The 24,951-nt window shown below is 37.3% G+C and overlaps 1 protein-coding gene across 6 annotated transcripts in view; it reads left to right on the top strand.

Moving 5' to 3' along the window:
• atp2b3b (ATPase plasma membrane Ca2+ transporting 3b) overlaps window positions 1-24,951 on the top strand; it is a 608,455-nt gene that overhangs the window by 410,103 nt on the left and 173,401 nt on the right. For all 6 annotated transcript variants that reach the window (XM_028813571.2, XM_051933859.1, XM_051933861.1 and 3 more), the window contains one exon: window positions 2,207-2,421. In XM_028813571.2, coding sequence (XP_028669404.2) covers window positions 2,207-2,421 — 215 coding nt within the window. The remainder of the gene's footprint in view (window positions 1-2,206; window positions 2,422-24,951) is intronic.

Below are 24,951 nucleotides of genomic sequence, written 5' to 3'. Positions count from 1 at the left end.
ACATTAATTCATAATTTCGTTACATTACAGAAAGATTCTTAGAAAAGAATGCACATTGATGCAATTTTTCTGTTTCTGGGAATTGCATAGATAAATGTATTCCTACCTCTACAGTCTATGCATCAAACCTCTAATTAAAATCAATAGGTATACAATCAGAGTTCTATAATGCCTGAGCAGAAGTGAATATATTATTTAAGCTTTCTTGGTACAGTTTTTTCTTTTGTCACATTTATGAATCGAGACACAATTGTGCCGAAATACTTTATTAAACATCCATTAATAGTTTTCAAACCCAACAAAACACTGAACATATCTGTACTTAAAAGAACTAGGTATTAGCCAAGTAATAATGCTTAAACCTCAGTGGAATCCATACTTAAATCCTAATGGGAAAAATAAAATACAGAAGACTGCTAAACTCACATTTTTTCTCATTTGACATTGAAATGTGTTTTTTTCCTCAACTGAGAAAGTACTTCTTTTAAATGAATAATATACATTATTCCTCGTGTCTAGTAAAAACAAGGAGGCTGCAGGCTCTTCTTAAATACAATTTTGTAAATATTATTGTATTATTCATTTAGTTTAGGAAAAAATAGATTAATGGGTGTAATTATTCTTTACTGTGATCTTGATTATTTATTATAGTTAATATACAGGTTTGAAGTGAGCCATGTATATTCTTCACTATGAAAAGCTCCTTTTAGCCTCTAACACTGGTGAAAGAATCTAATCATTAAATATTATTTAACGTATTCCCTATTTGCTTTGTTTTCTGACCATATAATATGTACAACCTTACTTTAGATTAAGGAGCTACAGGTTAAAACTCTATGGCACAATCATAGTGAAATAAAAAGGTTACTGTAATGATTTCTGTATTTAATGAAAGCATCTGCTAATTCATCATAATTGTCACATTTAATTAAATATATTTTATGCAGGACTGTTCAGTAAATTTAGGGTTATGCCAAGTCAATGAAGGATAACCTAGAATCACCTTTGGCAATGAGATTTGATCACCAAGAAAGAAATTATTTCATCACAGACTAACCCAGTGGTCATTAACAACAGTGCCATTAGACTGACCATTAGTTGTTTGAATTGTTAGTTTATATTTTCTAGAGTATGTATGTAGATTATACTGGTACACATAAACAGAACTAATACATTTTTGTGTCACCAGAGTCAGCAATGGCATGAATGTATATTTTATATTCACTACTGGAAGACTGAGACAGTTTGGGCAAAGGGTGAGCTTACAGTATCTCTTTCTCTGAAGCTTAGGGAATGAATTTCCTAAATTACTTAACTGTACACAGTCCCTTAAATTTCTATTCCTCTCAATAAATTAAACCAATCTTTGATTTACTCAGTTTTGTATTTGATTCCAAATCTTTGGTTTCTATATATATCCTATTAGCCAATTTCTCTGTCTTCATTTATTAAACTATGGTTACTTCTTCTAAAGTTTCCTCACATTTTGTCTGGCCATATAATATTTTACTTCTTACAACAGACTATTTTTGAATGCCAAAGTTAGGGTATTGTCATCCCAGCTTTACTGTCATTTCACTTAATCCCAAAATATCTCTGAATTATTTGAATTATTAGCATTAGTCAATCTGAATGTTGTTAAAGATCTTAATCACCATGACAAAAGTATTTTGTGAAAATTATTTTAAACTTGCAAACGTGTCTCAAGAAGTAAATCGGTTCATTAGAATATTCTCAGCTTTTAGGTGGGCTTGTTCTTTAGGTTTTAATTTCTTTTTTTGAATTTTGTTTGGTGCTGCAATTGTATTTTGTTTAGAGAGATGCATTTTATTATATAAATATAATCAACTATACTTAACAAAGCAAGTGTCTGAGGCAACTTAAAGCATATCACGATTGTAAAGAAGTTCAGCTTCAAAGTGTCAAACTTATCTTTTAACTAGATCATTTGATTTTTTTTAACCAGCACTGTTCTAACCTTATAAAAATACTTATTCCAGTTACATTCAAGACAAGGCAAGAGCCAACCATTGATAAAGTGTCAGTTCTTTATAGATAAAACATCTCATCTGCATAATTCTAAACAGAACAAAACACTTTTGTTAAAAAACAAAAAAGTATATGTTCTGCTTATAATTTTTAAACTGTTTTTAATACTTTATTTGAATACATTGTTAACTTCTCTGTAATTGCTTTTCTCCATTAGGTCTGGTAATGTCAGCTATTACCGTTATCATACTTGTTCTCTACTTTGTGATTGAAACATTTGTGATTGATGGTCGAGTATGGATTGCAGAGTGCACTCCTGTCTACGTGCAATACTTTGTGAAGTTCTTCATTATTGGAGTCACAGTGCTGGTTGTGGCTGTTCCTGAAGGTCTCCCATTGGCCGTCACCATTTCTTTGGCATACTCAGTCAAGGTATAACTGTCATTGGGAGTATTTTTGAATTTGGAGGTTATGAAGTACGAGGTGAATGACCATAAAGTATTTGATTTTTTGTTGATGAAAACATTTTGTGGTTCGGTGGCAACTCGGCGACAGTCAACCCGGTGAAAAGACAACCCGGTGAAAGACAATTCAGTGAAGAAACACCTTGGCGAAATAAAACTTGGCGACATCCTTTACCAGTTAGGTAATAGTTAGGTTCAAAGTGATTTTTTAATTACAGTATATTTAACTGACAGCGTGATTTAAAATGTTGAAAATACATTTATATAATTGACGAACGAACTTTATTCTGCAGATGGAACAAACTCTATCTTACATTATCGTCTGCAACCAAAATTGCTAGTCCTTTATATAAATTGTATTGATTGTAATCATATGACAACGATATTTAGAATACAAAAGGTGACCTGCGAGTACGGCTTAAGGAATATTTTTACTCTCAACGTATTGGTACTCTCATAAAGCAGGTGATTCTGTGGATTTTGCGGCGCCCTGCATTGTCATTTAAATATCATTAAAAAATCTCTTTGAACCTAACTATTACCTAACTGGTAAAGGGTGTCACCGAGTTGTCTTTTCGCCCGTTGTCATTTAAATATCATTAAAAAATCTCTTTGAACCTAACTATTACATAACAGGTAAATGATGTCGCCGAGTTGTCTTTCGCCGAGTTGTCCTTTCACCAAGTTGTCTGTCGCCCACTTGTGTTTTCGCCGAGTTGTCTGTCGGCCTGTTGCCCCTGAACGATATTTTGTATTGATGGCTCTCTAAATATTATAAAGTAGAATAATCTGCTCAGCAAAATAAGTTGCTTAATTTTAAGTTTCACCTTTTGATGTTTATTTATTAAATAAGTTTTTATATTTTCCTTCAGTTGCTGTGATTCTTTCAACAAGTGTAGTGTTGTGTACTTTTATATAGATGGCTATATTCTGCAAAGTATCATGTAAAGCATAGATGACATTCTAATATGTAATAACTTTTGTTTAAATGTGAAGCAAAACTCCTCAATTTAACATTATATAGCTTGAAGCAGTAAATCTCAGTTGATAATCTCATTAAAAATATAGTGCTTTTGGAATGCTCTTGCATACTCATGCTTTTACCAAAAGGCAATACAGAGACTTAAATTATATAAAAATGCTTGGAAAAATCAAATCGTATTTCAGTAAGCAAAAATGCTGTTATGAAATGCACGTTGTGGTAGAGACAGTTACTCCAAATGTAGAATACCCTTTTTTTAGGTAGATCTCTGTATCAACGCATGTTCCCAAACCCCTCTTTCTCCTCACTTTAAGATACAGTATATGCCACGCGGCACATATTTAGAGAACCACTGTGGACTGAGAGCTCAGTATCAGAACATGCTTTTTTCCAACACTAGGCTGCATGCTAACAGCTGTTATTGCTTATAAAAGTCACCTAATCACTTTTGAAATTAGACAACTCTTTCTCTACTCCGGTTAACCATGCTGAATATCAGGATGACTGATAAAATGGTCAGATATGAAGGTAAGAATTTCTCAGTACTCTGTATGCTTAATATAGAGTACTATAAAACAAAAATATCTAGAGTTGTTAGACTGAAGGATTGATGGAGAAATATTTACCAGAAGACAGTTAAATCCAAATCTTACTTTGTCCAGAATGTGTCTGTAGTTATTACAGTCCTGTACATCCCCCTTTTTCTTAAATATCGACACCAGTACACTTCTCCACTCCTCAGGCATCCTTTCACTTTCCAAGATTCCATTAAACAATCTGGTTAAAAACTCCACTGCCATCTCTCCTAAACACCTCCATGCTTCCACTGGTATGTCATCTGGACCAACGGCTTTCCATTTTTCATCCTCTTCATAGCTGTCCTTACTTCCTCCTTGCTAATCTGTTGCACTTCCTGATTCACTGTCTCCACATCATCCAACCTCTTCTCTCTCTCATTGTCTTCATTCATCAGCCTCTCAAAGTACTCTTTCCATCTGCTCAACACACTCTCCTTGCTTGTGAGTATGTTTCCATCTTTATTCTTTATCACCCTAACCTGCTGCACATCTTTCCCATCTTGGTCCCTCTGTCTAGCCAATTGGTACAGGTCCTTTTCTCCCACCTTAGTGTCCAACCTCTCATACAACTCATCATATGCCTTTTCTTTAGTCTTCGCCACCTCTCTCTTCACCTTGTGCCTTATTTCCTTGCACTTTTGTCTACTTTCTGAATCTCTCTGACTATCCTACTTCTTTTTTGCCATCCCCTTCCTCTGTTTACTCTCCTGTACTTCCCCATTCCACCACCAGGTTTCCTTTTCCTCCTTCCTCTGTCCAGATGTCACACCAAGCACCTTTCTTGCTGTCACCCTTATTACATCTGCTGTAGTTTCCCAGCTGATTACATCGTGTCAGTGTCTATCTTGGCAGCAAAGACCCAAAATAGAAACAGTATCATAGCAGAACCCACTTTTTCACACTTCCATGCTCAATTACCTGGGGACAATTTAGAATTCTGAATTAGTATACATATTACAGGTTTGTGTAAATTAGAGCATCCAGAAATGACAAGAATGTGCAAACTCAATAAATATAGTAACTGGGTCAATTATATTCTGGTCCTGGCTAACCTAGTCATTACAAAGGTTAGGTGGATGTGGTCACAATGGTGCAGTGTTTAGTGCTGCTGCTTCACATCCCCAGAAACATACTTTTGATTCCTGACAAAGGCCCATTTGTATTGAGTTTACATTTTCTCCTAATATTTGTGCGTATTTTGTCAAGGTCCAGTGTTTTCTATCCCACACATTCCAGTGAAGTGCAGGTTAAATCTGTTAAATTTAAAACTGTAAATTAGGCCAGTGGTAGTGTGGCTGTATGCATAAATGTGTCTTTTGATAGAGGGGCACCATATTCAAATGTTTTTTCCCCGAACTGAAGAAACTGGACTTATCAGTGGATTGATGAATGAAATTAGTCAGTTAGCTACTATTTAAGTTTGAATTTTTTTTGCAACTGGATGCTTTTTCAGCACTGTGGTAACTGAGGTAAAGAATGTGCTTTTAACAGTTTGTGCTGACCTCTGGCATTTCTTCGTTAAGTCCCAGTGGGGCACTGTCTCACCAGATATTGATAAAAATAAGTACAGTAATATGCTATCCTCCAGGATTTTACTTATTTTTTTAATGTTTATAACAACTCTTAACTTTGTCTTCTTAAGATTTTTTTTCTATATTTTCATTAAATGTTCAATGAAATATCTTATCTAGAATAATACTGTTTTTCACAGAGATGGAATTGTCTTCATGCCTGGTGCTACAGGCCTGTTCCATTTAATTGGGTTATCCCTATGCTGTGTTCCATGTTGAACCTTCTAGTTAAGATCTGGTGCGTCATGCATAACGCCGTGCACAGAAAAAAATTCAGATGAACAAAACATGTGTAAGCCAACTTTCACGTACTTCAGCTCCATAAGGTCAGCGTGAAAAGTAACAGACGTGCATGCACCTGCAGTCCCACCCCAACTCCTCCCAGAATTATGCATATTTTAATATCCAAATCAATATAAATATCACCTTCCCCATTCAGTGTTTGGTTAAAAGACAATAGCAAAAGCACGTGAAAAAACAGAATTTCAGCAAATGCAAAGTGGAGGCAAGGAAAAACTTGCTATTTGTTGGGTTAACACTAGAATTACCAAAGCCTATGAAAAAACTTCTAATCCTGGCCCACCTTAAATCCGTTCACATCTCTCTGTTAGCATCTTTTGTGTTGTAAATGGTTGATCAACACAAGCAGCAAGCAGCCTGCTGTCCTACTGTTTACCTGCATGTGAGTTGCCGGGAGTTGTATAGGGTAAATAATATATTGTTATTTGGAATACATGCATTTCATGTGTGTTCTGTGTCTTCAACAATCTATGTAAACACATTGTTAAAACAGAAATGATTTTCATGTTTTAGTAATGATTGACAAAATGTAGACATGAAGTGTATAATGTGTGAAGCCTGAAGCCCAAATATCAAATAAATACTATCACAAAAGGTACAAGTATAACAAAACAAGTGCACTTTTATTCAAGAATATAACTGCAGAAAAATAACTTGTGTTAGGGTGCGACATTGACACACCCTTAATACGACCGCTTTGTTGGTACAGTGGTAAGAACTGCTGACTCGTAATCAAGATGTTCAGTTTTGATCCCAAATGTTTCCGTTTTGAGTAGTGAGATGCTCTTATTCTTACTATTATAGAATAAAAACATACATTTGAGCTGAATCTGTAAAAGCCGCTGTAAATTTATGGTACTTGTAAAGGTTAGCATTTTTTTTTTTTAATTCAGTTTTATTCTGTCAGCCACGTTCATGCTCGCCCTGATCTGACAGTGCTGTTTTCAGATAAAGATGTGCTATAGCAGAGGTAAACTCAGATGAGGACGAGCGTTCTACATTGGAAAAAGAGAACAGAAGCCCTCCATGCAAGAAACAGTCAGTCAGTCATTTTCCAACCCGCTAAATCCTAACACAGGGTCACGGGGGTCTGCTGGAACCAAATCCAGCCAGCACAGAGCGCAAGGCAGGAACAAACCCTGGGCAGGGCACCAGCCCACTGCAGGGCACACACACACACTAAGCACACATTAGGGACAATTTAGGATCACCAATGCACCTAACCTGCATGTCTTTGGGCTGTGGGAGAAAACCGGAGCACCTGGAGGAAACCCACACACACGGGGAGAACATGCAAACTCCCTGGGAGTGCAGCTGGACGATAAATTGGACTGGACTGCCAATACTGATTCTCTGTGCAAGAAAGGACAAAGCCGCCTTTACTTCCTTAGAAGACTGGCATCCTTCAACATCTGCAGTAAGATGCTGCAGATGTTCTATCAGATGGTTGTGGCGAGTGCCCTCTTCTACGCAGTGGTGTGCTGAGGAGGCAGCATTAAGAAGAAGGATGCCTCACGCCTGGACAAACTGGTGAGGAAGGCAGGCTCTATTGTTGGCATAGAGCTGGACGGTTTGACATCCGTAGCAGAGCAACGGGCACTCAGCAGGCTCCTATCAATTATGGAGAATCCACTACATCCATTAAACAGTGTCATCTCCAGACAGAGGAGTAGTTTCAGCGACAGACTGCTGTCACTGTCCTGCTCCACTGACAGACTGAGAAGATCATTCCTCCCCCAAACTATGCGACTCTTCAATTCCACCAGAGGGGGTAAACGTTGAACATTATTCAAGTTATTGTCTGTTTTTTACCTGCATTTTTTATTACTCTTTAATTTAATATTTTTTGCTGCTGGAGTATGTGAATTTCCCCCTGGGATTAATAAAGTATCTATCTATCTATCTATCTATCTATCTATCTATCTATCTATCTATCTATCTATCTATCTATCTATCTATCTATCTATCTATCTATCTATCTATCTATCTATCTATCTATCTATCTATCTATCTATCTATCTATCTATCTATCTATCAGTGGTAGCGATGAGCTGGCGCCCTGCCCAGAGATTGCTTACTGGGACATGCACGACCCTCAATGAAATAATTTATTGCAGCAGTACTGTGTCTGTCAAACATACGAGCCCCCAATTCCTGTCCTTCCATTTTTTCTCTATATAACCAATCATCACAATAAGCTCCGAAATGTCAAACCAGCTATAAACTTAGAAGGCTGATTCTTCAAAAGTTTTAAGGAACATTGAAAAATCTTCATAATAAATGTTTAATCATTCCTTCCATCTATCCATCCTGGGTCACACCAGTCCCAGCAAGCATACAGCGCAAGGCAGGACCAATCCCTGAACAGGGTGCCAGCTCACCACTACCGCTGCTCCACCATGCCTACATGTTTAATTACTAACAGTATACATTAAATGAAGTTAACGATTTATCTGTATAATGTAATATACATACTTTAAGGCATTTCATCTTAAAAATGATATCAAGAACTCCAAGAAGGTAGCTCTTGGTAATCTAAATCGACTTAGAAGCCAGTTGTCATCATCTATAAATACTCACTCTTTTCTATTAAATTTAATTGAATTCCTTTATTATTATTGTATGGTACAATGAGATTCAATATGTAGATCCTCCGTAAACTTAACAATAACAATAATAACAATGATAATATGATAAAAAAGGAAAAATGTACTTATGCTTTCATATTGTATAATATACATGTACATATAGTGCAAATGTTTCATAAAGTGGCTCAGGTTGTGCAATATTACAACTGTAGTGCAAGTTTGCAGTGAGGTAATTGTAATTTTAAGTACAAACAGATCTACCAGGAGCATTTGATGGACTGATGGAGCGCGTTTATAGCTCTTGGGATGAAACTGCTTCTGAACATCAAGGTTTGTGCAGGAAAGGCTCTGAGGCATTTGCCGAATCGAAAAGACTGTGCTCATGGCTGAGGCATCATGTGGTATAACTTTTCTCCAGGGTTAGAGGCTGTATTCCGATAATCTTCTGCACTTTTGACACAGCCCATCGTAGAGCTTTCCGATCAGCTACTGTACAGCTGTGATTCCACATTCAGATACAGTGGGTTAAAATACTCTGAGTGGTGCACTGAGATTAACAACACTAAAGCAGCTATGGTATTTGGAATAGTTTGGCCATTCCGTGAACCATTACATTGTTACAGGCTGATTACAATCAGATGTATTAATTTTATAAATGATATGCAGTTCATTTTAGTATATTTGATAAAGCCGCGTTATTGATGCGAATGAGAAACCAAACAGGAACAGTAGCACTGTTTTGATAGTGGGTGTCACCAGTTTGCAAAACCGACTGGAAACTTGCATATGCACAGGGTAAGGCTGGTATGAGAATATGTGTGGCTTTACTCCAAGTTTAGTTTTTATACATCTCAAAGTCAGCGTGGAAACAGGCGTGCACAACATTTTTGTGTGTACACACCATTAATACATTAGGCCCAAGGTGCTTCAATCCTACCATCCCTTAATTTCAGCATTAAATTAAGGACCACATTTTTTTGATTAAACATGCCACTGACCTTGACCAGTGCTATTTTCCAAGTTATGCAATTTAAATGACAAACACAGGTTTCATGTTGTTGTTTTCAGGTAGAAACAATGGTAAAAATTAACCAGTTTAACCAACACATACCCATAGGTATTTGTAATACATACTTTGTACAGGAAAGGTAAACTTAAGTGCTTGCTTTTAGGTTTAAAGGCTCTGGTTGTTTGTGACAATTCTTGAAGTTTTATAGTCAAAGAAAATCAACAGCAGAGTAAATTTGGCTGAGAAAGAGTAAAAGAACAAAAACACGTTAGGGAAAGATTGAATGAGTGAATGAACAGTGTAGTTTTCTGCTACTGTCACCAATCAATCTCAAGGAGCAGAATATCTTGTAGCTCCTGAAATAATGAAAGCCACAGCTGGAAATAAAGCGTTTGCTTATAAAGCACCTTATCTATGGAATAGCCTTCTCATAGAGGTACAACATTCACATGCTCCTTCAGTGTTCAAATCTGGGATAAAACTAAATTTGTTTAGTGAGATCTCTACATATTTAAAATTCACAACTATATCTACACTCCTTTTTGACTTTTCTTTCTTCTTTTAAGATGCTATTTCATTGCATTATTTTATGGTACTTCAATATATGTAAATAATGTTAACAGCTTTTATTTGTTCATTAATTACAACCTAAAAATCTTGGGTTTTTACTATCTTCTCTGTCCCTGATGTGTTAGATCTTTTTCTTGGGGTTAAAGGTCTGGAAATCTGTAAAGCTGCTTTGTAACAATACTCATTGCAAAATACGCTATATAAATAACTTTTGATTTAATTTAATTTCAAGAGTTATAAAACAGATGAAGGGACCTGAAAAATTTGTGTACTGATAGTTAGTGCATTTGTTTTAGAATGATATACTTTACGTGTCAGTTAAATTTTACCATTAAACAGATGTTATTTTTTGATATTCATTTTCATTTGTTTCTTTTAGTCTGTATGTATTGCCCCACATCAAACCTCCAAGTCCTTTATTTTGTTACACACTGGTACAAGTTTCTTATCTGGTCAACATTTTTCTTACAAGCCTTCTGGGAAATGGTAAGAAATGTAATGTTAGCCAGTTTACCAGAAGTTGAACAAATTTAGACTTTTAAACTGCAAGTGGAGCACAAACTGCTTCTTCATGCATTTGTTTTTTATTTTTATTTTTACTAGCTGTCCCCCGTGTCTCCGCCCACGGAGTAGTGAAACAGAACAAACTTTAAAAATCAATAAATTTTTTTTAAATGTAATTTGTATTGAGAACAATTTATATTGATAGGTTTCAGATGTACAATAATTTTGATTTTGTTATCAGGGGCAAGGACATGTAGGTTTCTTGGGGAACTAACCCGGGAGAAAGCAACATAAAGCTAACCATGAGAGAAGCATAGTGAGCGAAGATCAACCCCTGCCAACTTGAGTGTTTGTCCCTGGGCCTTGTTAATTGACATTACAAAGCAAAGCTTCACCGGGAAATATAATCTCTTGAATTAAAAGGGCATGTCCGTCGCAATAAGAGGAATGCGAGGGATTAAAACCCTCTTGCCAATGCCACATCCTGTGATGATCATCATCTCTATGATGTTGTTCTGAAGCTGACAGACCTGGACATGGGAACCATTGCAAAGTATGAACAACTTTTATTTGTTCATTAAATACAGCCAAAAAATCTTGGGTTTTTACTATCTTCCTTCTAAATTCTCAGGTTTCTCAAAAGGATAATCAGTGCTCCTATTTTCAGTACTAAGTTGTGGGGCAGCATGCTAGAAGGATTAATGGAATTTATAAATTCTGTAGGATAATGAACTGAATCGTTGTGTTCTGAAAGGGCATTTATTGAAGTGTATGTCCGAGACAGCATGTCAAATAATTTGAGCACCAATTGATTAATTTTATGCCTCCCCCTCCCCTCGGCCTTCAGCCTCTCTCTTTGCTTTGCGCTTATAAATTACTGCCACAAACAAACTATGAGACTTAACTAGATGAGGGAAGTAGCAAAATCAGCTGGAATGTTCAAGCAAATTACAGAAAAAAACCTGATCTAAATCAGTTAAGTAGTTCTCCCGTGAAAGCAGACAGACAGACAGATGTTGGATTTTATATATAGAGAGATTTTTTCCCTCCTGACTGGTGTTGAACTGAAGTCATCTCTCTGTTCGTTAATGGAAAATTATCACTACAGTTGACTGTCAATGATATTAATTGACTATTCGTGAAACAGCTATAACCCCAATAGAGTCAAGCTGTGGACCACTAGAGCTCCTCTCTGTTGAGAAGTGGGTGTTTTACATTACACTTAAGTTATCTGACTAAAATCAAGAAAACCAAGTGACAGAAATGTGCTATCCAATCGGCTGTCCTACAGAGCTCCTGAATCGTGGAGGTCTGCGAACCCCCAACAGCAATTTCCCTAACTTTGGTCCTCTGATTACAAGACCCACGCAGAGGGCAGAAAGGGGTGGATCTGGATGTGAAGCATGTTTTTTTGGACAAGATGAGCTGGAACACTTTTGTAGCTGTGAACTGCTATCATGGGCATTGTAGTGGGGGTGGGGAGTAATTGTTACTCAGGGTCCACTTTCCTCACAGGAATGAAAGGGATGTGTGACATACATGGATCGAGAGGAAGGGGCATACAGAAACTGCTTATACATAAGGCCTAGAGTTCTGTACTACACTCCCGCCCACTATTACTATTAATAGACTTGATTAATTTTGGACTGATTCATTAACGATGTATGATATTCAGATTAACTAACATTAATGGATTTAGGGTTTGCATTAAAAAAAGTAATATAAGAATTTTTTAACACATTCATCGTACACATTAATGGTGATTGATCAGCAGCCCTACTTTTAAGGAAACCACTCCTCGTATAATTGTGAAAATGAGCATGTACATTCAAAATGGAATGTTCAAAGAACTGTGCTCACTGTACAGGTATAGCTTTTATTAAAACTAATACATTGCAAAAATAGTTGAAAACACTTGGCAGAGAAAAATATTCAGTGAGAAGCATCATCTAGTTTTGCCACGTTTGTGTAGAGAAGGGACAGTTAGCAGACAGGCCAATAAAGAGCAAAGACATACTGTAAAGCTTTGTGAAGAGACCGGAGAATGTACTTATTGATGAGCAGAGCCATGCAGGGACCAGAGGTTTGTATTGCATCTCTGCTTCAAGTGGAAGGCAGGGGAAAGAGCAAATTTGACATTAGTGTGCGTATGGTGAGAAATGCAATACACATACAAGCATCAGCATTCTTGATGAGTTGAAGAAGTCTGATAAGAGAGGCTGGAAACTCTACCAGAAGAGAGCTGTAGTAGTACAGCCTGGAGAGCAGGAGCCTGGGCAATAAAATGAAAACAGTAAAGCTGATATGGAAGACCCCTTTATATGAGATTCAGTACTCCGTAGACCTCTGTTGGTCAAGGCTGACCACATTATTATTATTTGTCATGGCTGTCTACTGGGCTGGGGCAGCATTGCTTGTGGAAGAAGAGGTCAATGCAAGAGTGACAGACCCTGCTGTAAAAGTTGTACCTATGTGCAGTCTCTGGTCTGTTGGAATTCTTATGCTCCTTTCTGCGTTCACACTTGTCTGCTGCAAAGTTGATCAACTTCTCTTCCCAGTCTTGAGGTGTTGGTTTAAGGTGTTTCTCCACCTGATACAGTCAGATGCAAGGCCTTCCCAGCACTCAGTATCTATGTCAAGTGCCTTTATATCTCTCTTGCAGGCATCCTTGTATTGCAGCTGTGGGCGGCCAGTGGTTTTCCTCCCAAATGCCAGCTCTCTATAAAGGATGTCTTTTGGAATGCTGCCGTTCTCCATACATGGAGAACATGGTCCAGTCAGCATGGCCTATGCTGTCTGAGGAGAGTATACATGCTTGAACACTTTGTCTTGCCAGGATATACCCAGAATACAGCGGATTCTTCTCAAGTGAAAGGTGTTGAGTCTTCTCTCTTATCTGGCATATGTGATCTAGGTCTTGCTGCCATATAGCAACTTGCTGATGACACAGGCGTTGTACACTGCCATCTTTGTCTTCACTGTCTGCTTGGGGTGTGACTACACTTGAGTTGTGAGGCGTGTTGAGGTATGTTGTAGCTGCCTTCCCAATTCTCTTTTCAATCTCAATGTCTAAGGAGAGGTTGTCAGTAATGGTGGAGCCGAGATATGTGAACTGATGGATGATATCGATTTCATAGTCATAAATAGTGATGACTGGCAGTACCACTGTATCCTGTCCCAAGATTTTCAGCTTATTCAAACTGATAGTCAGTCCAAAGTCCTTGCAAGTCTTGGAGAAGCAGTCCATCATTGATGATGGTAATGGGCTGCATCATCGCAAAAACAGTTTGTCTCTGATGAGAGCAGTTTGTACCTTTTGTCTTGGCTTTGAGTTGGACAAGGTTGGAAATCTTGCCATCTGATCTAGTCCGCAGGTAGATTCCCTCCTTCACGGTACAGAAGGCCTGTTTCAGGAGCAGAACAAAGAATGTTGGAGCTCGAACACAGCCTTGTTTGACACCACTGTGAATGTCAAAGGGTTCGTAGGAGCTGCCTTTAAACTGCACTGTCCCTTTCATGCTGGAGGATTCAATCATGCTGTGCAATTTTGGCGGGCAGCCAATCTTTGAGAGTGCCTTGAAAAGACCATCTCTACTGAATAGGTTGAATGCCTTGGTGAGGTCAATTAAAGTAGCATACAGGGGTATCTGCTGTTCTCTGCACTTCTCCTGAACTGCACTGTGACTCTGAGTAGACACAGTCTGTCAGCTTCTGTAGGTGGATCAAAATGACACGAGCAAAGGCTTTGCTGACGAAGCTGAGGAGGGAGATGTCTCTGTAGCTGTTGTCCTTATTCTTGTAGAGGGTAATGATCTTAGAGTCTGTCATATCCTGTGGAAGCAGTAGGGTAGTCTTACAGTGCTTGATCAGGGGCCTAATGTATAACACCGTGCGTAGAACTCACACTATAACATGGCGTAAGCACAAAAGTGGGAATGTGTGTACGCACAGAAAAATCCAGATGCAGGAATCTGTACGTACGCAAACTTTCACGTTATTCCACTACATAAATCCCGATCAGCGTGAGAAGTAACGTACGTGCACGCGCCTTCTGTCCCGCCCCAACTCCTCCCAGAATTACACCTCTTTGAATATGCAAATCAATATAAATAGCCTTCTGTGAAAAGACAGTGGGAAAAGCACTGGGGGAAATATAAAAATTTCAGCGAATACCAAGTGGAGGCAAAAGAAAAGCGTACTATTTGTTGGTTTAAACAGTGGTATAATCAACAAAAGAAAGTTGATCGAGTGACTGAGTGTCGGAGAAACTCGAAGGCTCAAGTTCACAAAGTCGCACAGTACCCGAAATAAAAAAGAAATCACGTATCAAAGTTGCCGTGAAAAGGCGAGTCGTAGCCCACTGTCTGAGTGTCATATGAAAGCTTATTAGGGTACAGACAAAAAAAATAGGCACACAGTGGGAAAAAAGCAGGAAATGTCAACTTTAATCTCAAAATTTCCACTTTAATCACGTAGTTTATTTTGCCATTAAAGTAGAACATCATAAACTTCATCGTAAAATCGTTTAATTTACTAGTTTCTTAAATCCCATTGTAACTAAAGTGGCACATTAAATGCTTTGTTCTGTATTTGATCTTTTATGTGCTCTACATGTGTGAATCACTACCTGCTTCTTAAACGGGCTTTCTCTTTCTCCGAAAGGACACATAATCCATTACATTCGTGATATTACAGCTCTCTGAATAATTAAAATACTGAGATGTATACATGATATCTTTTTCATGATGATAGGAATGAAAGCATGTTATTAAACATGGGAACACGGTGGCACAGTGCTTGTTCATGTCTCACGCAAGAGGCTTGCGGCACCATGCGCGACCTTCGATGAAATAATTTATTACAGAAGTACTGTCTCTTTCAAACGTACTAACCTCTAATTCCTGTCCTTACTTTTCTTTCTCCAAAAACCCAATCGCCACACAATCAGCTATATAGACGTGAAGCCATCTGTAAGCTTAAAACGCAGATTCTTCAAAACTTTTAAGGAACATTGAAATATCTTCGTAGTACATGTTTAATTATTATATCCGTCTATCCTTCCAGTGTCGCGTCAGCACCAGCAAGAATACAACGCAATGCAGGAACAATCCCTGAACTAGCTAGCGCTGCGACACCGTGTCCTCACATGTTTAATTATTAACAATAAAGATTATTTAAATGAAGTTAAAGTTTTATCTGTATAATATAATCAACATATTTTGCTGCATTTCATCTTAAAAATGATATCGTCATATGTAAATACGCGCTTCATAAAGTGGCGCAGGTTGTGCAATATTATAACTGTAGTGCAAGTTTACAGTGAGGTAATTGTACTTATAAGTACAAACAGTTCTACAAGGAGCACTTGATGGACTGATTGAGTGCGTTTATAGTTCTTGGGATGAAACTTTTTCTAAACCGCGAAGTCCGTACAGGGAAGTCTCTGAAGCGTTTTGCCTTGGCTCAGGCAGCGTCTGCTTCATGCTGTATACTGATAATTCTCTTTCCAATTAGCTGCTGCTGTGATTCCCCACTCAGATACAGTGATATAAATACTCCGAGTGATGCAGTGAGAGTAATATGGAAAAAGATGATCTGCTGTGGCAACACCTAACGGGAGCAGCTGAAAGAAGAAGAAGATGCAGTGAGAGTTACAACGCTAAAGCAGTTATGGTATTTGGAATACTATGGCTATTTCCTGGACCATTATATTGCTGCAGGTTAATTACAATCAGATGCATTACACTAATAAACAATATGCAGTTAGTTTCAGTGTATTTATAAAGCCGCGTCAGGAATGTGGAGCTAAGAAACAAAGGGTGATCACACAGGAACAGAAGCACTGCTTTGACGCTGGGTGCCGCCAGTCTGCAAAACCAAGCGGAGAAATTGCGTACGCCTAGTTACCGTGGAAATGTGCGTGGCTTTACGCCAAGTTTAGGTTTTATACATTGCGATTTGAGCGTGGAAACGGGAGTATGCAACATTTCTGTGCGTACGCATCATTTATACATGAGCGCCCCAGGTCTGGATGGATCCCGTCACTGCCTAGGGCCTTGACTGAGACCAAGTTGGCAATGGCTTTGTTGAGCTCATCTACAGTTGACTCTGTGTCTAACTCATCCTTAGTTGACAAACTCTCAGTAGTGTCAAGAGACAAGGACACAGTGTTCTCACTGGAGTAGAGGTCGGCATAGTATTCTATGGACAGTGGCAAGTGCGATGACCCTGCCCTACACGAGTCTTGGGCAAATGGGGGGCGTTAGCCCAGGTAGGCAGCCCGTCTAGGAGAAGGAAAGGTCTATTCAAAACCTCTGCTGCTTTGTGTCTGTATCTAGCCATAGACAAACAAGGCTTCAGGTGTAAACCTCAAGGAAAAGTCCGGAGTCAGAGTCCCTAAGGCATTTTGTCACTTCTGTAACCTCGTTCTGGCAACTCCTGCATTGCCATTGATGCCAAACTGCAATAGCTGAGCTGTTCCTTTGGATTCCTTAGACAAAAGGGAGGGGGTTGGCAGAGGTGCATGCTCTATGGGCAACAGCTTGCCCTCCATACAATTCTGCCCAGGCTTACATCCGACCATTTACTTATTAAAACTCACACTTGCAACCTGGAGAGGACACTTCACCTTCACCTACAGTGTTGACATAACATGGGGAGCAGAAGAAACCAATTATAAGTTAGCTTGATTGGCATAGAGTGCTGTGCCATGGGTTGCTTCCGAGAGTGGGAGAGATTCTCAGATAGCTATTACCCACCTCAAGCTGGGTAACCCCCAGATAGTAAGGTGCTGTCCTATCAAGTCTGCTATCTTCCGAACAGCAGACTATAACCGTCGCACCAAGCAATAAAAGACCTCAAAGAAAGAGAGCACTTCTAAAACTAAAATCATTTTATGCTATGATTAAGAAATTAAAACACTAGTAAAATAATATTTATTTAATAAAACCACACTTTTGAAATGGCTTCTTAATTTGCATTATGCTTTAAAATACAAGCAGTGCACTAGCACTAGCAGCAAATAGCAGCTTTTGTTATTAAATGTAAGTTCAAAAACAACAGCTTTGTCAAGGCTGCAGAAAAAGTACAGGAAGAGAAATAGAATGTTGGGGGTGGGCTCAGATATTCACGTGGTGCATTTGGGGGCCTTGGAGGAATAAAGGTCTAGAATCACTGGTAAGAATCTCCCTGACTACAGTATGTCTTAGTGTGAAGTGAAATAATGTGGTGTTTCCCCTGCTCATACAGCCCTAACTCTGTGTCTCTCTCAATCATTTTTCTTGTTTCATCTCTTATTTTGCTTGCTATTCTTTAGTCTTTTTCCTCTTCTGGTTGCAATATGATTTTATAGTCAAAACATCAAATTAATTTTATAGCTTGTACATTCAGACAAAATTAGATTTCTGCATAATTCAAGAGACAAAACTTCATGTGAATACAAATCTACAAGGGCACATCATAAAATGTGTGCATATGTAATCTCTATCATGAGTAAATTTCTCAAAATGACTTGCAGCACGCCCATATTAAGGAAGAAAAAATATAAGCAACAGTCTTAGCAAACATATACATACGTAAACAGTTATCTTAATTTAGCACATCAGCTTTGGGTGTCAATAAAATTGTATTTTGTTGCCAGTCAAATTTTCTTAAACTTTATTTCTGTGTTCAATAACTTTGGACTTGGGCTTTTGTTTCCTCTTGACTAGCTCTAGATAAAAATGTTATCTGAGTAGCTGTGAATGGATGAGGGAATTTTCAAACTTAAATTTTTATTGGTATTACTTACAGTACTGCTGATTATTATCTTATGGAAGCTTAATTCTAAGCTCAGCTTTTTTATTACATAAACTCTAAATTTGTTATTTTCCTTAGAGTCTTCTGAGAACATTTTTACTGTGAGCATATAACCATGAACTGTCCCTCAGACAGCACAGAAGTTTCCTGCTTTCTAGTTTAACTTTTAGAAGTACAGCCTGCATCGTTTAAGGTTGTTATATGTTGAAGGTTGCAGAGCCTGCATAATAATAAAATTATAATTGTCTCAAGTTTTCCTGCCTTCCTCTGACTTTTTAAAAGCCATTTTGCCCTGTGCCCAAAGGGTATTGCTCTTGAACTGACCTAGAGTAGCAGCAAAAATTAAGCTGAGTAGGCCAAGATGCATGAAAGAAAATGGTTTATCATTATCACAACAAAATAATAGTATAAAAAAGTATATTGTACTTTGCGCTACAGTACACAGCAACAGAGAATGCAACAAGACTACAATCATTTCTGGGCCCACCTATACAATATTTCAAGCTTATCTATCAGGTAGGGTTGTTGATCACCCTTCAAACAAATATAGGACCTTAATTACTCTATTTCTTTTCTCTTCTTCAACCTTTCTCTTTTTTTCAGCCACACTAGGAACCAAAGATGAAACTGATTGCAAAGCAAACTAGAGGCAACTTTTAAAGCCATAAAGACATTCAGAAAGTGCCATCTTAATGGTGAAATAATATAACACATTATGTGCAAACTCTACCTAAAGAAGACTATCTTTCCAGTTTGACTAAAATTGTTGAATGGAACAGCTTAACTCCTTCTCTAAATCACATTTCACCCTATCTGTTTGACTGTTAAACTCTGGGTATTAGCCGAATATTAAATCCACCTCATAACCCATCTTAGAGCAAAACAAACACCAAAATCTTGATAGAAATTTGGGGCCATGGTCAAAATTCACAGAAAAAGGAAGACCATGGAGACAAATTACCACATTAAAAAATATCCACCATTACATCAGTGGAAGGAATCTTCTTAAACTGCATACGATAATTGCCTAGTACTACAATTTGGATGGAGATGCAGTTTTGAGAATGAAAATCTGTACATACTGCTTCATTGGGACATTCAAGAGACACAATTAGCTATTAAAGTCCAATAGGAAGCCCAAGTGCAAGTTTTGCAAATAAATCTTGCAAGTACTTGGAAATAGTCATAAATCTTGTATTTATATATTTATTTTGCCCTACTCAAAATAAATTTGTAGGCGTTCTAGCATTTGTTTGGGATGCCCAAACATCTTAAAGGAGTGTACTCATTCCAAAACCAAACTCCACAGAACACTAGAACATAATGTCTTCCAAGAGACATTTCATTTTGGTTTTAATTGAGCATCACAATACTACTCCCAAGTGTGTCGGGGCAGTATATTAGGGAGGTAGCCAAAAATCACTCTAGAGTAGCATAGTTTCAAGTTCAGAGATAACTTCCTCTTTTTCTAATTGTCTGGAAAGAATCAATTTTGCTGTTTGTTTCGGCAACATGATTATAAATGGCAAAATCAAAGTATCCTGACTTATTGTCTTGCACTTAAACATTTATCTTTTTTAAGATAAGTTCAATTATTGAGATCTGTGTAAATAATAAACAAAAATGTGGCACTCTTCAGCTAGGGCTACAGTTCCTCCAAAGCTAACTTAATAAACTGCAATTCCCTTGTACCAACATTGTAATTAAAAAAATGTATATGATATTGTACATGCTTCCTAAGTCTAGTTTAGAAAAAAACAGCAGATTGTGTAACTTGTTTCAACAATGAGGAGATAAGGGAATGTGGTAATTATTCTTAATTGTTATTAGTAAGTTCCCTGTAATCAAACAAAAAAACAAGGTAATTATTGGACTGCTAGGAGGTCAATTAAAGCCATTGTGTATTTTTTTTTAATTCTTTTTTTTTTAAAGAAGCATTCCATAGTTTTGCTCTTAGGTTTTGATAAAGCAGAAACTTTTCTTTTAGAGAAGTGAAACACCCAATAACAATTTACAGAGCATTGTCATAGTGAAGTTGAGGAGGTAATACTTATGACTTTGTTTGTTAAATACATCTTTGAAATCTACATAAGAGTCTGGCAAAATTTCAAAGGTGTTATGATAAAGGATAAATGACTTAATTCTTTGAAGATAATTGGTTTTACAAAATGTACACCAGCAAATAATATCCATAATTTCCCAGTTTATAGTGGGTTATGTTACTAAAGCTATGGAAAGCCTAGGATTCTTTGTGGCATAGGATAGTGAATAGCAAAGAAATGTATTGTTTCAATATGTTAGGTGCCTACTTGTAAAGGAATGTGGGGAGTGCCAATTCCAGTACCAGCACCAGCTTGGTGTTCATTGATTAAACCTTAGGCTTGATTTAAATGGAATTTGTAATATTTTAAATTCTTTTAGTGTAGAGGTACTAATGAAGTTCTTTACTACTCCTTAGACAATGTTATAATATCTTTGTCAAAGTTTTTAACAGGAATTGACTACAAGTACTCACCCCACTAGCCTTAAAATAGAGTGCTAACTTTAGTTTGCCTGTAAGATAGGGCAACCTGACACCATATGTTCAGGATCATGGCGATATAATAGCATCATTTTTTTGCTACAATTTACTGTTGCTCTTTCAACCTTACAGTTTATTTTTCCCAATTTCACGGGCTCTGTAGTGCCTTTATGCTCAGGAGGAGTTGAAAAAATTAACACTCTTTCTTGCCTTTTCTGTAATTTTCTTTCAACTAGATGAAATTAGTTCCTGACTAAGTTTATCATCCAGATCATAACTTAAATATTTTATTTCTTTTTTTAAATAAGGAAATCTGTGTGAATTCCTGCCACCCAACCTTGGTTACAAGCAGTCTAAGCATTATTATATATAGTTAGGTCCATATGTATTTGAACAGTGGTACAATTTTCATATTTTTGACTTTGTGTGCCACCACAATGGATTTGAAATAAAGCAATCAAGATGTGATTGAGGGCGGCACGGTGGCGCAGTGGTAGCGCTGCTGCCTCGCAGTTAGGAGACCCGGGTTCACTTCCCGGGTCCTCCCTGCGTGGAGTTTGCATGTTCTCCCTGTGTCTGCGTGGGTTTCCTCCGGGCGCTCCGGTTTCCTCCCACAGTCCAAAAACATGCAGGTTAGGTGGATTGGCGATTCTAAATTGGCCTTAGTGTGTGGGTGTGTTTGTGTGTGTCCTGTGGTGGGTTGGTACCCTGCCCAGGATTGTTTCCTGCCTTGTGCCCTGTTTGGCTGGGATTGGCTCCAGCAGACCCCCGTGACCCTGTGTTCGGATTCAACGGGTTGGAAAATGGATGGATGGATGGAAGATGTGATTGAAATGTAGACTTGCAGTTTTAATTTAAGGCATTTAACAAAAACATTGTATGAGCCATTTAGAAAAGACAGCCATTTTTTTACATGGTCCTCCCATTTTCAAAAGTATTTGGACATAATGATCATTTTCAAAACATGATTGAAAATGCTTTGCAGTCAATTACTGCCTGAAGTCTGTAACCCATGGCCTTCTCCAATTACTGGGTTTCCACGCTATTGATGATTTGCCAGGCCTTTCCTGCAGTTGTCTTCAGGTGCTGCTTGTTCATCAGGCTTTCTGCTTTCACTTTTGTCTTCAGCAAGAGAAATGCTTGTCCAATTGGGTTAAGGACATTTGATTGTCATTGAAGAATCTTCCACTTCTTTACATTAACAAGCATTTGTTTACAGTCACATTATGTTTTGGCTTATTGTCCATCTCTACTTTTGCAGCATACAGTATGTTTGAATCTGAGCATAAAGTATAGCCCTGTACACTTCAGAAATCATCCTTCAACTTTTGTTAGTAGTCATATAATCAATAAACATCAGTGACTCACTTCCATTCGCAATCAAGCATGCCCATGCAATAACACTACCTCCTCCATGTTTCACAGATGATGTGGTATGCTACAGATCATGAGCCGTTCCTTCTGTTCTTCATATTTTTCTCTATCCATCATTCTGGTACATATTGATCTTAATTTCAATTTTCCAAAGAAAACTGTTCCAAACTGGACTGTTTTTTTTTTTTAATAGTTTGCTGGCAAAGTCTAATCTGCCCTTACTATGCTTGATGATTTACACCTTGTGGTGGACTCTCTGTGTTTACTTTCGTGAAGTCTTCGCTTGATTTGTAATAATATTCAATTCTCTTCATTGTAGCAATAATAGGTCTACATCCTAGAGAGTGTTCTTGATTTGGCTAAGTATCGTGAATTGATTTTTCTTCACCAAGTAAAGAATTCTGTGATCATCTTGTGCAGTTTTCTTCCATGGTTGTCCAGGCCTGGTGTTGCTGAGCTCACCAGTGCCTTCAATCTTTTTAAGAGTGTACTAGTGGTTGATTTTACCACTCCTGGTGTTTCTGTTATCTCTTGGATGGGTTTGTTTTGTTTTCTCTGGTTAATGATGGACTGCTCTTTAGACCTGATGTTAAGAGTGTACAGCAACCTCCTCCAAATGCAAATTCTGCACTTGGAATCAATTTTAGACCTTCTACCTGTTTAATAGTTAATGAAATAATGAGGGACCTACTCACACCTGGCTATGGAACAGCTTGGTCAATCAACTGTCCAAATACTTGTATAAAAATGATTTTCCTAAATGGAAAATGAAAATCATTCCTAAATGGTTTATTCTATATTTATGTTATACCATTTGAATTAATGCTGAAGCCTACACTTTAATTATGTAAATAGTTCTTTATTTAAAAACCATTTTATGAAAATTGTGTCACTGTCGAAGTACCTAAGGACCTAACTGTAGTCACTTACAGATTTAGACCCAAGTTTGAATTCCAGTGAATGATACACTGCCACCTTGGAATGAACTAGAACATAAAAAAATGTCCATATCCCCTAACAAAGTTGTCGATGAAGGAGCAACAAAGGTGAATAGTATCATTGAAGACTGATGACCATACAAGGGGCCTATTATCAAGTAGAGAAATCATATATTTAATCAAAGCTTTGTCAGATGGATAAGTACTTGGGTCAGTGTGAAAAACCATTCTATGCTGATTTAAGAATCTCCGTACACTTTTTTCGGTCACCAGCATGCTGGGTACAATGTGGTATGGATAGTTATCTGGTTCTCTAACATAGCCATAAATTAAAAACTGCAATGAAGAACACAAACAAAAATATTTGGGTATCAACAATTCTAGACAACCTAGAAGTCAACAATTCTAGTCTTTTTGCTGTTATGAAAATGTCACGTGTTGTGCACTTCTTATCGTCATGGCATATCAAGGTGATTGGAAACTAAATACAAAAGGCCCACAAAATGGTGGCACCCATGAAAAATAAAATTCCATTGTGACAGAGAAAAAACAAGAATAGTTTTTGAAAGCACAACCCTAAAATTGACCTTAGGGTTTCCATGTCTAGTAATCCAGAACCCTAGGTAAATTGTGTCATATTGGAATTGGAATCCAGCTTTTTAAAAAATTAATTGAATAAAAAAAACATACCCTCAGTATTTAATATTTTTCATAAGATGCCCAGTCCTATCAATATGAGACATTTAAGGGAGGGATTATAACTCCCACAACAGTTTGATTTACTTCCAGGAGCAGAAGGGGAAAAATTTATTCAGAGAAATGTAGCTTCTTTGTGGCTAAGCAGCAAGAAAAAGCAGCAAGATAATTGCACTACAACCTACAAAAAACACTAAGTAATACTGTATTATACTATATTTTTTTGCAATCTTTCCTTATGAAGAATTCATTTTAGACTATTTCTGATATATGTGAAAAATACCTGTGTAACAAATCAATACCATTTTATTCTTAATATAGAAACATGAAAGCATTTTTTTATATAAATGATGGCTGTATTTCTGCCATTGCCTGGATTTTATATCAAGACATTGCAATACATTTTACTCTAATTGATTGATAATGCAATAAATCCAATTATGCATGTCTGCACCAAAATCCTCTTGTGCAAAATAATTTGTGTACTTTACAGATTTAGGTGTAATGAATCAATTTCTGAAACAGGAGTTTCTCTTCCACAAACTTTCGTGGGACATTGGATTCAATAAAAAATGCCATGTTGAAATAAATTGTTTATTTTTACATATTTGTTTTGCTCTAAAATATGACTAAGTATATTTTGAGCTGAAAAATGGTAGTCTTCCTATTTCTTAATGTTATCTGAGGTGGGGAACAACCCAAAATCAATATTTACTATACATTTTTTGCTATCAATCAGACTTTTTTTGTATTCTTAGCCAGGAATTTATATTTAGGATGTTAGAAAAATGCAGTTTTATTGTCCAGAAGAGAGAAAGTTGTTATGTAGGTTTCGGAAAAACATGCAAAGTCGAGTTGATCCAACCATTATCTTGACCAAGTAACAGATAACCAATTGGTAAAAGAATAAGCTACCTTCCTTTACTTAAAAAAAAATTGTGCTGCAATTTTCTTGGGAATGCAAAGGTGGAAAACTACAAGGAACTACTTGAGCTCTTTGTCTCTTTCTATCTAGCACTTGGGCTCGATATGTCTTTAAAAATTAATTTCCTACACTCTCATTTGGATTT

Source organism: Erpetoichthys calabaricus, chromosome 11 (genome assembly GCF_900747795.2).
Source record: "Erpetoichthys calabaricus chromosome 11, fErpCal1.3, whole genome shotgun sequence".
NCBI classification, from domain to species: domain Eukaryota; kingdom Metazoa; phylum Chordata; class Cladistia; order Polypteriformes; family Polypteridae; genus Erpetoichthys; species Erpetoichthys calabaricus.
Note: the sequence above shows the minus strand (reverse complement) of the source record. Positions and strands in the feature narration are given on the sequence as shown.